Raw genomic sequence first — 13,103 nt, 5'->3', positions numbered from 1 at the left:
ATGCAACAAAGTTGTTAAATATTGTTAAATCTGTTCAATCTACCCTAACCTTTAACAAATTTCCCAAATGTGGGGGATTTCCAAGGAAGGTACCAGCTTGTAACCCTTCATTTTGCAAAGCATGTCTCATGTTGGGATGAGCACTGGGTGTTGTATGGAAGCAAATTGGACAATAAATTATACTTAAAAAAATAGCACTCTTTCTAAAAATTAAATATTGTAGGTTATATAAAATACATCTAAATAAAACTTTTAAAATTGAAAAAAAGAAAATAACCAATATTTCCCATTGTATGGTTATAAAAATACATTTTCAAATAAAAAATACCTCACATCAATTTATTGAGTAAATATTCATTAAGAATTTATGTATTAAGCACTTATTTACATTAGGACAGCACAGAAAAGCTTGATAACCTTGGATTAGACAAAGATTTCTTAGATCTGACACAAAAAGCATGATCCACAAGAGGAAAATTTGATAAACTGGACCTTAACAAAAGTAGAAATATCCACCCTTTGGGAGACACTGTAAAGAGAATGGAAAGCTAAGTCCCAGAGTGAGAAAAAGATATTTGCAAGGCATCTTTGTGACAAAAGATTTGTATTCAGAATACAGAAAGAAATCTCAAAAGTCAATTAATAAAAGTGAATCTAGCAGCACAAAAATTTTAACTTCACCAAAGAAAATACATACGTAGAAAATAAGCACTTGAAAAAGTGGTCAGTGCCATGAGTCATTGAGGAAATGCAAATTAAAATTACAATGAGATATTATTACACACCTGTTAAAAATGGCTGAAATTAAAAAGACTGAGCATACCAAGTGCAGATAAGAGTATGGGGCAACTGCAGTTCTCATACACTGCTGTTAAGAATGTAAAATAGTACAAACACTTTCTAAAACAATTTCGCAGTTTCTTAAAAAGTTAAACACTTACCTGCCATATGACCTAGCCATTTCGCACTTTTGTATTTTCTTTTTCTTCTTCTTTTTCTTTTTTTAAATGTTTATTTATTTTTGAGAGAGAGACAGAGAGCAAGCAGGAGAGGGGCAGACAGAGAGGGAGACACAGAATCCGAAGCAGGCTCCAGGCTCCGAGCGGTCAGCACAGAGCCTGACGCGGGGCTCGAACTCACAAACCGCGAGATCATGACCTGAGCCAAAGTCGGTCACTTAACGGACTGACCCAGCCAGGCGCCCCACAGTTATGTATTTTCCCATAAGAAATGAAAGTGGATGTCCATGCAAAAACTTGTACACAAATTTTCATAGAGGCATTATTTATAATAGCCCAATACTAGAAACAACCCAAATTTCCATCAGTAGGTGAATGGGTGTACAAACTAGTCTATCCATACACTGGGACTCTACTCAGAAATAGAAAGGAATAAACTATTGATATACTTAATAAAATAGATGCATTTTAAAATAATTATGAACTTTGATTCCAGTAAAATTAACCCAAAATATCTTATAAAAGACAAAAAATGCCCACTGTACAATGCCATTTATATAAAATTCTAAACACGCAAGGCAGTTGCTTGAGGATGGGGTTGGGTAGGGAGAGGTTACAGACAGAAGGAACTTTTGGGGGCAATGGATAGTCATTATCTTTATTGTGGTAATAGTTTCATAGATAGTTACAAGGATGTACATAAGTCAAAATCTATCAAATTGTATCCTTTAAATATGTTCAGCTTATTGTATGTCAATTTTACCTCAGTAAAGTTCTTTTTAAGGTGAAAACATCTCAAGTCCTTCATTCCTTTAAGTAAGTGCACCAGAAACACACACACACACACACACACGAAGAGGAAAGTAGTAGCAACAACCAGGAATACAAGTTTAAATCCCGTTTTGATTCCTTATGAACAACACACAGATCTAAAATAATGAGACTTACCTCTTCTCCCACATACAGAGACTGTAATGCTATTATGTGACTCAACTAGGTGGTGGAGCTTTACAGATTGCTGAAAAAGAAGAAAGGAAAATGGGAAAAAAGGCTTTTCTACTTGAGGAGAAGTCCCAGGTATTAATTCAGTAAAGTGCTAGTCTCTTTAAAGATAGAGCACTGACTTGTTCCCAACTGAATGCACTGGCTAAAAATGAAAGACCAAGCAGCCTATTAGTTACCTGAAAAGTCATTCAACTTGCTGTGCTGTTCACCAGCAGTAAGAAGTATGTGTTCTTGGATAGAAAGAAATTTCCCAGCATGCTCTGTTCACTCAAAGTAGTTTTTGATGACCATAAATTTGTATTTAGTTCTTTCAGCAGAGAACATCAAGAACTTGAGTCATTCAAGATAAATGTTCATACCTAAATAGCTTTGAGAGCTAAGCAATATCTCAGTTTTGAGTTATTCCACATCAGAGTTCTTAATCTGTAACTTTATAAGGAGTTTTAGTGGTGCCTACTATTCCTCATAGTATACATTGTTTTAATATATGAAATACACACGACGTTGACAGTGAATCAATAAGAGGATAAAAAAGAAAAACACAATAAAATTACATTTGATTTCACATTTTTAAAGAAAGTGTTGTGTAAAAGAGGGGTTCCTGGGTGGCTCAGTAGGTTAAGTGGCCGACTTCAGCTCAGGTCATGATCTCAAAGATCGTGGGTTCAACACCCGCGTCGGGCTCTGTGCTGACAGCTCAAAGCCTGGAGCCTGCTTCGGATTCTGTCTCCCTTTCTCTCTGCCCCTCCCCCACTCACGCTCTGTCTCTGTCTCTGTCTCTCTCTCTCTCAAAAATGAACAAACATTTTTAAAAAAGAAAGAAACTGTTGTGTAAAAGAACTATCTGTTTCTAGGGGTTAAAACTCCTAATCATCTAGTGTATTCATTTTTTTTCTTCTGATTTTGCCATTTATGACACCGCCTAAACCTTCTAGCATAAATCATTTATAAATCTGATTAATATGTCCTAAGAACAATTAATAGAGTAACACATAGTTAAAGACTGTTTTGCTATTAATGTATCCTTTTATTCATTTTTTCATCCACTCAGCATTTATTACACAAACTCTATGTGTCAGGGGCTATGCTAAGAGGTGGGGATAGAATGTTCAAAAAAAAAAAAAGAAAAAGAAAAAAAAAGATATAGTTCTTACTAGCAAGGAATTTACAAACCACTGGGAGAAATATATTTATCAAATAGTCACAAACGTAAATGTATCATTACAATCAATAATTTAAAAAAAAAGGTATGCTTTTGGAGCATATACAGCCCATAGAAGCAATAATAGAAAACTTCCCTAAATAAGTGACTTTGAATCAAATCGGTTGTTGCATCTATGAGTCTCAAACTCAAAAGAAATGTTTGGGCTGGAAATATATACAAATTTGAAAGTCATTTTAGAACTCATTGGTATATACAGCTATCAGAACAGTGAAGAATCTCTCAATATACATACATGAAAAGGCCATGAAGACATACTATTATGAATAATAATAAAGCAAGGTTGGAGATTACATAATGATGCTACCTTTTACATAAGAAAGAAGGAAAAACAAGGTTCATATATTTGCATTTGCTTGACTTGCCTAAAAATTTCTTCTGAAGAAAACACAAGAAATAAATGTGGTTGCACAAGTGGAGGGGAAGAGAAAGATAGAACATACATTGTATATGCGGTAGAGTATACGTTGTATAGTTTGCATATTGTTTTGCTTTTGAGACACTGCCTCCCCCACAAAAGGCCACTAGAGGAGGATGAACTATAAAAAAGATTGAAAAAGAGCAACTAGAGAGGATGGAGAGTGTGTTGTCTCTGAAGTCTCAGGGAAAGAGCGCTTCAAAAAGAAGCAACGGAGCAGTTAACTATCAATTGCAACTGAGAAGTTTAATAAAAGCTGCAGCGTGAAAAAAAAAAAAAGTGTCCGTGGTAGGAGGGAGACCATGAAATCAACAAACAAAAGACCAAAAGTCCAATAAAAATTAATGAAGGACACGAATACAGTTCACAGTGAAAGAAATGCAAATAGCTTAGGACATGAGCAAGTGCTCAACTTGTAATAGAAAACATGCTGTTGAAGTTATGCAATTCTATTGTCACTTATATTGGCAAAGATAAGGGAAACCAACACTCCTCTACTGTTGGGAGGAGTGTAAATTAGTATTACTTGTTTAAGATGCCTTTTGAGGATGGCTATGAAAACAATATACCTAGTTTATAATTAAGTAATTTCAGGTATAAAAATTTTATGTCTCTATGTCAATATATATAAGCACACATATGTATACTTGTTATATCCATATGCATGTGTAATATAAATACACATAATTTATATATATTTATAAACACACATATATGTGGATGTGTAAAAAGATACATGTGCAAGAATTGTGATTGTTTTAACAGCAAAAGACTAGAAATAATCTAACTATCCATCAACATCAGACTGGTTTAAAAAATTATGGTGCATCTAGAGAAAGCATATTTGGGCAGACATGAAAGATATTTAACATATATTAGGTGGAAAATGGGAGCGAGCGCACAACAGTGCACATAGTGTTTCCATTTGTGTGAAACAAATTAGTGCCTGTGTGTTTAATACTGCTCAAGGTCATAGAACTTTTGGTCTCAGTGAATGCCTTTGGAAAGGGAACTTGGATACTGGGAGATCCAAACTGGGAGGGATATTTACTTTTTATTTATACCGTTGTGTTCTATTTGAACTTTTAAAAAATCATGTGCATATATTACTCTTTCTATTAAGAAAAAAATAACTAGTTTAAAAAAAGGAAGTTTTTAATTTTTATTTTAAAAAGTTTATGTATTTATTTTGAGAGACAGTGAGAGAGCGCGCATGTGAGCAGGGGAAGGGCCGAGAGAGAGGGAGAGAGAGAATCCTAAGCAGGCCCCAGGACCAGCTCAGAGCCCAACACCGGGCTCAATCCCACGAACCGTGAGATCATGAACTGAGCCGAAATCAAGAGTCAGATGCCCAACTGACTGAGTCACCCCAGGCGCCCCTTAAAAAGGAATTTTTAAAAAAAATGTTATAACCACCTATGGCCTTAAGATTATAGTGGTGATCTTAACAAGAGTTCTCTAATGGAGTCACCAGAGAGGAAATCAGGTCAGTATAGTGAGAAGAGACCAGGAGATCAATAAGTGACAAAAGCACACATAAAGAAGTTTTGCTGTAAAAGGGAGAAGAGAGGTAGAGTGGTAGCTACAGGTGGAAGCGGGGTAAAAAGAAATGGTTGCTTCCTTACTTGAGCACATTTAAATGCTAACAGAAAGGCCCTTGGGGGAGGGAGTGAGGAGGTCATTGAAGGACCACAGAAGCACCCTGAGCAGGTCAGAGAGGGTGCTTTGGCAAGCACAGGCAGGGGCCCTTTCTCCTCCATAACGGGAGAGCAGGGCGGGTGGGAGGCAGAAACAGAGTCCTTTGACAGTTGGAGAGTGGGGAGTTGAGCAAATTCCTGTCTTCTGGCTTCTATCTTCCTTGTGGAACAAGTGGTGAGATTATCTGCTGAATTAGAGAAGTGGACTATGAGATGAACAGGAGATCTCTCTCATGGAGAAATATTTGGTGTGAATTCTTAATTTTGAGAATGGGACAGTGCATTGACCAGGGACCTACAGAAAGCTTGCCCAGATAAGGATGGAATTCATGGATTTAGAGTGTCATCAACCAATCTGTTCTACAGGACTTTTTCCCAACGGCACCTAGATCCTCTGGCGTGGGTATAAAGAAAGCCTAGTGTTGGACTCAGGCTTTGACAAATAAGTACTGACCAACTAGAAAAGGCAAAGAGTCATTATGAAACAGACCCTTCCACCTTGCACCCTCTCCCATCATCTTCAAGATTCGACAGTATTCTCTGTACATATTTTTTCACTTATGCACAATTCATAGATATTTGTAAATTCCTCTGGCTGATCAGCCTGAATAAACTAAAGAGAGGAGGAAAAATAACTTGGAAGGTTAGGAATCAGGATGTAATAGAAGGAAAAGGACTAACGTTGTTGAGTATCAATATTTGTGCTAGATATTTACAAACTTGGTCTCATTTAATGTGGAGTGGGCAATGGCTATTTCCTGATTCTTCTTTCTAACAGTATTTCAATAAAGGTCCTACTGTTCCCTTTCTGTGGCCACAAGATTGGTGGGGGAAAAACTCACCTCTCTGAGATCATATACCGTCAACGCTATGGACGTGATGGACATGATTATGATGGCAAAAGCATATTCCTTATAGTCTTCACTAAACCACAAACAGACACTGAAGAGTTGAAATATGTAAAATGGATTTAAAACCTGTTGGCAGACACAAAAACAGGAAGGCAATGGGGATATTTAGTCTTCGCCCTGAGCTATTCATTGACTTGTTTGCTTTCAAAAGCCTCTCTGTGACACCAACCACCCCATACAATATTCTCATTCTTACTGTATTTATTCAGCAATTGTCACGTGCCAGACACTGTGCTTAGCAACTTTACCTGAATTTTCTCATTTAATTTCCATAATTACCTTATTACCCAGAAGCTTTTACTTATCTCCATTGCAAAGATGGAGAAGCTGAGCCTCAGATCTCGAGATCTGAGACATGAGATTCTTGAGAAACTTGCTGAAGGTCACACAGCTGCAACAAATCACAGAGTAGGCCTTGAACCCGGGGAGCTGACCCTGGAGCACTTACTTTTAATCACTGCTGCACCTTATCATTCACAAAGTAGTGTCTCGTGGGTCCTCATGATGACCATCACAAGGGTGTAGGGTGTGGATACTATGAGGTTTAGTTCACATGTACTGGCCCTCAGAAGGGTGAAGTTTTAGTTCAGGTTTACGGAGTTAAAATGCTCTCGAGTCTGTTGTTCTTCCCTCGGACACAGCATCTGCCATCTTCTAAGCCATCAAAGTACTTAGATTTATGGATAAGTTGAAGACTACATTTGCTCATTAGTAGAGAGCCAAGCTGAAACTGGGAAACTGTCCTTGAACATCTAGGACACTGTGGAAGAAGGGAGAGGCTAACTCCACAGTTGTTAGCCTGCTTTGGTTTAAGACATTTTGTACCCTTATTCAAATGCTCTCCAGTTGATTTCCATCTGTCTAAGATGGGAACAGCAATCTTTGCCTCTGGTTGGGGAAGGAGCACACAGAAACATTTCCTATCAGTTTCTTTTGCTTCCTTTCTTACTAGAAATATTGAGAAAATACCTTGGGTTTAGTAAGTTTTTTCAAAAACAAGTAGAAGTTCAGAAAAAGACCCAGGGTACAGCTGTATGGTTATAGTTGCATAATAATCACTGCAAAATGAAAAATAAGCTCAATGGTAGACTCAAAGAGGAAAAATTCAACTTAACAAATGATGGTCAAGTCCTTTTTTTCCCTCCCACACAAACATTGAGATCTAGAGAACTAATAAGGCTAATGCTGAGGAAATTATGTTGCCCATAAGAAATGTCTTGAGTTTTTAAATTTTTAATTATTATTTTAGTTTCACAAAGTTGGGAAAGGCTAAGAAACATTGGATTAAAAAGGAAAGAAAGAAAGAGAAGAGGTGCACCCAGTTATTAAAGGATAAGTAGACACATGAGTGTCATTATACTGTGCCAGGCAACATGTGCAAAAGATGGTCTCCAAGGAAAACAGTAGAAAAGAGATATGAAGAATCTATCCTTTGTACTGTTTTAAAATATCACAAATTACGGTTACTTATTAACAAGTAGCATTCTTGATTGTTTGACTAGAACTCCTTTAGCCTCTATTTAGCGCCAAGAGTAAGTCCTGCGTACCTCTTTGATGAGTAGTTTCCAAATTGGTGTGATTTCAACATCGATAGTATTAGGCCCACATATTAACCTCCTATAGGGAGAGATCATAGGTCAGTCAGTTACAACTAATAAAAATGAAGCTCATTTTTCACTCATTCGAAAAAAGGCCTATTCACTTTCTCCCAGTCAAGGTAAGCCTCCCTTGTTCCATAATATCTCCATCCTTCTCAAAATAACTGAGTGGGGAGGGGGTGGTTCCCAAGGACAAAAACAATAAACATGATCCTATTGCATCTACTAAATTAGATTCTTCCTGAGGTCTAAATATTTCCCTGATGGCAATTTGGGTATTTAATATTAGTGGTTGCCTCATTCAAGTAAGTTTCCAGATTGGCACTCTCTCAACTCTGTCCCCAACTGTGGCTCTGTGGATGTGGGATGGAGAGATCATTGCAAGAAAATAGTTTTACTAGTAAGAAGTACTGGACCTACCTTCCTACTCCTGTTTAGTTCTGGGAAGCTGTAGAATTTATTTTAATGTGAGCAAAAAGATGTTGGGATCTCAAAGACAGCTCTATACACAAAGTTATACACCCTTTAACTGAAAACCTAGAGGTATATTTCTTAGATTATGCAGAGCAAGGACCCTTTATGAGTTATTTTGCTGTTGGGAACACTGACCACACTCTCTGTGCCTCCTATGTAGATATTCAGATCAAGTAGCTTGGCCAAATGTATTAGAGCAGTGTCTCCTGAGATTTAGTGTTCATACACATGACTTCCTGATCTTGGTAATGTGAAGATTCTGATTCAGAGGGATGATGTGTGGTCTAAGATTCTGCATTTCTAACAAGCTTCTAGGTGATGCGGATGCTGAAAGGCTCTGGGTCCCTTCAAAGTACTGGAAAATGGGGGTGCAGGGGAATATGAGTATCACAGAAACTTAGGACCAGCAAGGTCTTTCCAAAGTCCTCCTCCCCTTTTTAACAACTAGGGAACCAAAGCCCGGAGATGAGAAGTTCCTTGCTCAAAACCACACAGTGAATTACTGATAGACTTGACATTCAACACTGTGCTCTTCCTCAGCCTGGTTCCTCTGCCCTGGAACTGCTTTGGAATCATGGAGCTGCAGTTCTTGCACAACAGTTTCTGCTGCTCTGAAATTATTATTCAACTATGTGATCTTGGCATAAAATATATTTCCTGATTACAACCCAAACTGGTTCAACCCCATTATTATAACCTTGAGAAGCTCTGTGTAGAGTAGAAAGAGGACTAAACCTGTGAGACTCAGCTCTTCAATCACCTCCCATCCATGTGACCTTTGTTCAGGCCATCGAACCTCTGTGAGCCTCAGATTTCTCATGTATTATGTTGGAATGATGAGGATATTCATTCTACCTCCCCCACAACGCTGATCCGACGAAGCAAGAGAAGGTATGTGCAGGCATTGAATCTAACAATACTGAATAGAGCATTACAAAGTTTTCTGATATTGACCAGCTAAGATACTGATTTGCTAGGCTCTCTATTTGGCTGATGGCAACCATCCTCTTGAGCTGATGTAGAAAACAGTAGGCATGGTACCTAATCTCTTGTTCTTCTCTTGTTAGACCTGATCCAAATTTCAGATGTATCTTGGCAGAACTGAGCCAGTCTTCCAAAGAACTGAAATAATAATAATGAGAAAGACCTATTTAGAAATGATATTTTTGAGATAAGTTTCTCTGTTTCAGATGGAATTACTGAAATGACTTACCCAATTTTCTGGAACTGTCCTTCTAAGTTGTTCCAAACATATCTTATTTTCTGCACTTTTATACATCTCACCTGGAAAAGAAAAGTACTAAGAAAGTCTCTTATGTAGGGATCAGTAAATACATAGCAGTTTGGTGGCTAAAGAAGTGCCTGCAGAAGAAGCAAAAATAGAGCTCTAATACACTTCTTTAAGATTATCCTTTCCTAACTTACTGCAACTTTCCCTGCTACACAAGTGGCATTCTTTCTTAGGAGTTTTCATTCAGTCGGAGTGTATCATGCGTGGGCTTACTATGCAGATGAGTATATATGATAAAACTCTGTCTCTGTGTTCCACTAGGTTATTGATAACCTAACAAAGGAAGAAAATCTGTTACAAAAGTGAAAACTATACCATACAGTCCAATATATATATGTCAAAGAAATAAAAATATGATCAAGTAAGATGTATGGTATTGAAATGCCGTAGAAATGTTGAGCGGGCAGATGGCTGAAGGCATCATGGAAGTGATGGCATCTGAGCTGCAGCCCTGAAGGGCTGAAAGACTTCTGCCCAGATAAGAAGGAAAGAGGGCATGTAGAAGAGATTCTGCACAAGTCGGTTGTGAGGAGGGGCAAATGAGTGGGTCTACTTGACTGCAGACTGGAGAATGAGGCTGGAAAGATAAATAAAGATCAGAGTGTACAGTCTTAAATGCTAGGGTGAAGTATCTAGGACTTTGTCTTGTGGGCAATGGACTTTCAAAGAAAACTATAGAAGAGACTGTGAAACAAAATTAGGCTGGCAGCATGTTCTAGAAGAGAGTGAGGAGGTTTTTGCAAGAAAATGTTCTCCAGGATGTGAGCGTCCGATGTCAGCAGTAAAAAGGAAAGGTAAGGTTAACGCTTATGGCAATTATGCCTTCTTGTTTCTGATTTCTTTAAGCAACTGTATATGTGAATCTGAATTTCCATTAACTGGCGACCTAACTGAGCACAAAGAGATATAGTGCCATGTTGTTATGGGGCAATAGGTATAACCTCCTTTTGCCCATTGGAATTAACTGGAAGCTTTAAAATACTAATGCCAGGGTCTCACCCTCAAGAGATTCTGATTTCACTTGTCTGGGGTGCAACCTGGGCATAAATATGTTTAAATTTCCTCAGATAGTTCTAATGTGCAGACAAAGTTGAGAAACAGTGTTTTCCTTTTATAGCTACTCTGAGAATTGTGTTCTTGAGAAATTCAAGTAAATTTCTCTGCACCATAGTTTCCCCATGAATAAACTGAGGCAATTGAGCAGATTATCTCTAATTTCCACTGCACTCTTCTGGGTTTGTTCTATACCGCTGAATAGTACAGTCAGTATAATCGTTAGATAAATTCTAGAACTTAGAAGAGTATACTGCTGAAACCTAAAAAGTGTTCAATACATGTTTTTTGGTAAAGAAGCGAATGAATGCTTTTACAACCACATGAACATCTAGAAATAGAGGTGAAATCCCTAAGCTCCAAGACCCGGGGTACACCAAATCAATCTGAATCCTATTCGATAAATATATGTGCATGCACACGAGTGTGCACACACATGCGTGCATGCACACACACACACACACACACACACACACATTCATGGTTACCCAGTGAGAGCATTAAATGCTGTATATTTTATTTTACAGGATCGATTTGTTTCAATGAGATCGGTTGCAAAGTAACTTTAAAAAAATAAATCCTATTTTCCAATTGATTTTCGTATAAAATTGGAGCGCACTGCCACTGGGAGTGATTCTTCCTTCACAAGCTGCAAGTTGGAGAGAGGAAAGAGTGTCTGAAGGAGATTGGTTGCCATGGTCCACCTTGCAACCTCACGTATACTGTCTCACACCTGCCTGTCTTGTTCAGTCCCTGAAATTCTGCAGAGCTGGACTGTAATCACAGCTTGTTGCGTACGTGGGCTTTTCACACATCATCATCTTTAGTCTTTTTCATCAATCTCTGGTAGACAGATATTATTCTCACCGTCACTTCATCCCTGAAGTTCACTTTAAGTCTTTTGCCCAAGATCGCACCTATTAAGTAGGGATTGAATTTGAACTCAAACCCAACTGGCTCCAGAGTCCAGTCTCTCAAAGGATATGATATTGAAGCTAGTCTCAGAAGAAGGTATGAAAAATCCCATAGCTGCCAGGATTCAAGTTGAATTAAGTGAGGGCTGCCTCCTTTGTTCCTTCTGTGGGTTCACAAGTCTGGGTTAGAACATTTTTAAAGGACAAACTGTGGGAGGATATGAGGCCCCTGCTCAATTAGAGAACCTAAATCCAGAGGATGTGAAGCCACAGACTGAGATTGAGAAGCTTATAAAAAATAACAAACACAAAACATCAGCAGATGAAGGCAGTAATAATGAGGAATAAAGAGGTTCCTACTAAGTTTTACCTCAGGTCAGAAAATAGAAGATTCCATTATCTCCTGTTAATTTCTTCTGTTTTAAAAAAAATTGTGTATTTATTTATTTCGAGAGAGAGAGAGAGCACAAGTGAGGAAGGGAAAGAGAGAGGGGGAGAGAGAAAATCGAAAACAGGCTTTGTGCTGTCGGTGCAGAGCTGGATGCGGGACTCCAACTCCGGAACTGTGAGATCATGACCTCAGCTGAAACCAAGAGTCAAAGGCTTAACCAACTGAGCCACCCAGGTGCCCCTCCTGATAATTTATTGAGGCCATTCCTCACAGAGTGAGAAGAATGACTCCATCAGAGACCTTTTGAATTATCTTTAAAATTCTCCTAGCAGGAATCATCTGTGCCTGTAGTTTCTCTGTTTCCCTCATCACCTTCACAGGCTCTGGACACCAGGTAAGAGGATATTAAGCACATTATTTGCATGGGGTGGAGTTTATTTGCCCACTTTCTGGAACTTCAGAGCAGGAAACTGTAATTAAGGCGTCAGGAGTGTGCGGTAGGGTGATTTTCAGCTTTCTACTTGGAACCAGGAAGCCTGCCCCTTCCCAGGCTTCCTGTTCCTCATTTCTTGTTGAAACACGTTGTGAGAGCGTCCTGTTTAACAGGTTAAGCACTGGGTTTTACTTTTGCACACAATCCCAGGATAATAGTTAAGTCTCCTCTTAGCTGGCTTTTATAAACCTGACAGAGCAGATCTCCAAACTCTCCCTGAATGGTTTGAATGGTTATCATGTTGGTATTGTTGCCCTTACAGCTCTCGCCGTCAGTATCGTCAAGGCTGAAGCCTGTGGCTTCTCCTCTGTTTTCATGAGAGTTTCAGTCCTTTATGAAAGTAGCACATCACAGTCCACAAATCACCCTAATGTCCATCTTCTCATCTTAGGTGTACAACAGCCTGAGGAACAGGCACAGAAGGGGTTATTGCTCTCATTTTATAAATAAGAAGCTCAAGGCTCAGAGAGACAGTAATTAGCCAAACCCCCTAAGCCACATGCTGGTAAATGAAGATACCACCCTGGTGCCACAGGTTTCCATTTCAAGACCTTTGCCCCTTCTTTATGTTTATTTGAGCATTTCTTCATCTTTTTGCCCACTTATTAAAGAAGCTGAAGGTCAATAATAATCTGAGGGCAGGTCCCTAAGGTTGATTTGGGATGCCTACTTTTGCA

The 13,103-nt window shown here is 38.6% G+C and overlaps 1 protein-coding gene across 4 annotated transcripts in view; it reads right to left on the bottom strand.

Annotated features, from left to right (window-relative positions):
* The window catches only part of ATP13A4 (ATPase 13A4), a 149,135-nt gene that overhangs the window by 61,078 nt on the left and 74,954 nt on the right, over positions 1-13,103 (bottom strand). For all 4 annotated transcript variants that reach the window (XM_042957027.1, XM_042957024.1, XM_042957026.1 and 1 more), the window contains 5 exons: positions 9,498-9,568; positions 9,326-9,406; positions 7,760-7,829; positions 6,144-6,278; positions 1,908-1,977 (listed from right to left, as the gene is read on the bottom strand). In XM_042957027.1, the coding sequence (XP_042812961.1) occupies positions 1,908-1,977; positions 6,144-6,278; positions 7,760-7,829; positions 9,326-9,406; positions 9,498-9,568 (427 nt within the window). The remainder of the gene's footprint in view (positions 1-1,907; positions 1,978-6,143; positions 6,279-7,759; positions 7,830-9,325; positions 9,407-9,497; positions 9,569-13,103) is intronic.

This window comes from Panthera tigris, chromosome C2, assembly GCF_018350195.1.
Source record: "Panthera tigris isolate Pti1 chromosome C2, P.tigris_Pti1_mat1.1, whole genome shotgun sequence".
NCBI lineage: Eukaryota > Metazoa > Chordata > Mammalia > Carnivora > Felidae > Panthera > Panthera tigris.
Note: the sequence above shows the minus strand (reverse complement) of the source record. Positions and strands in the feature narration are given on the sequence as shown.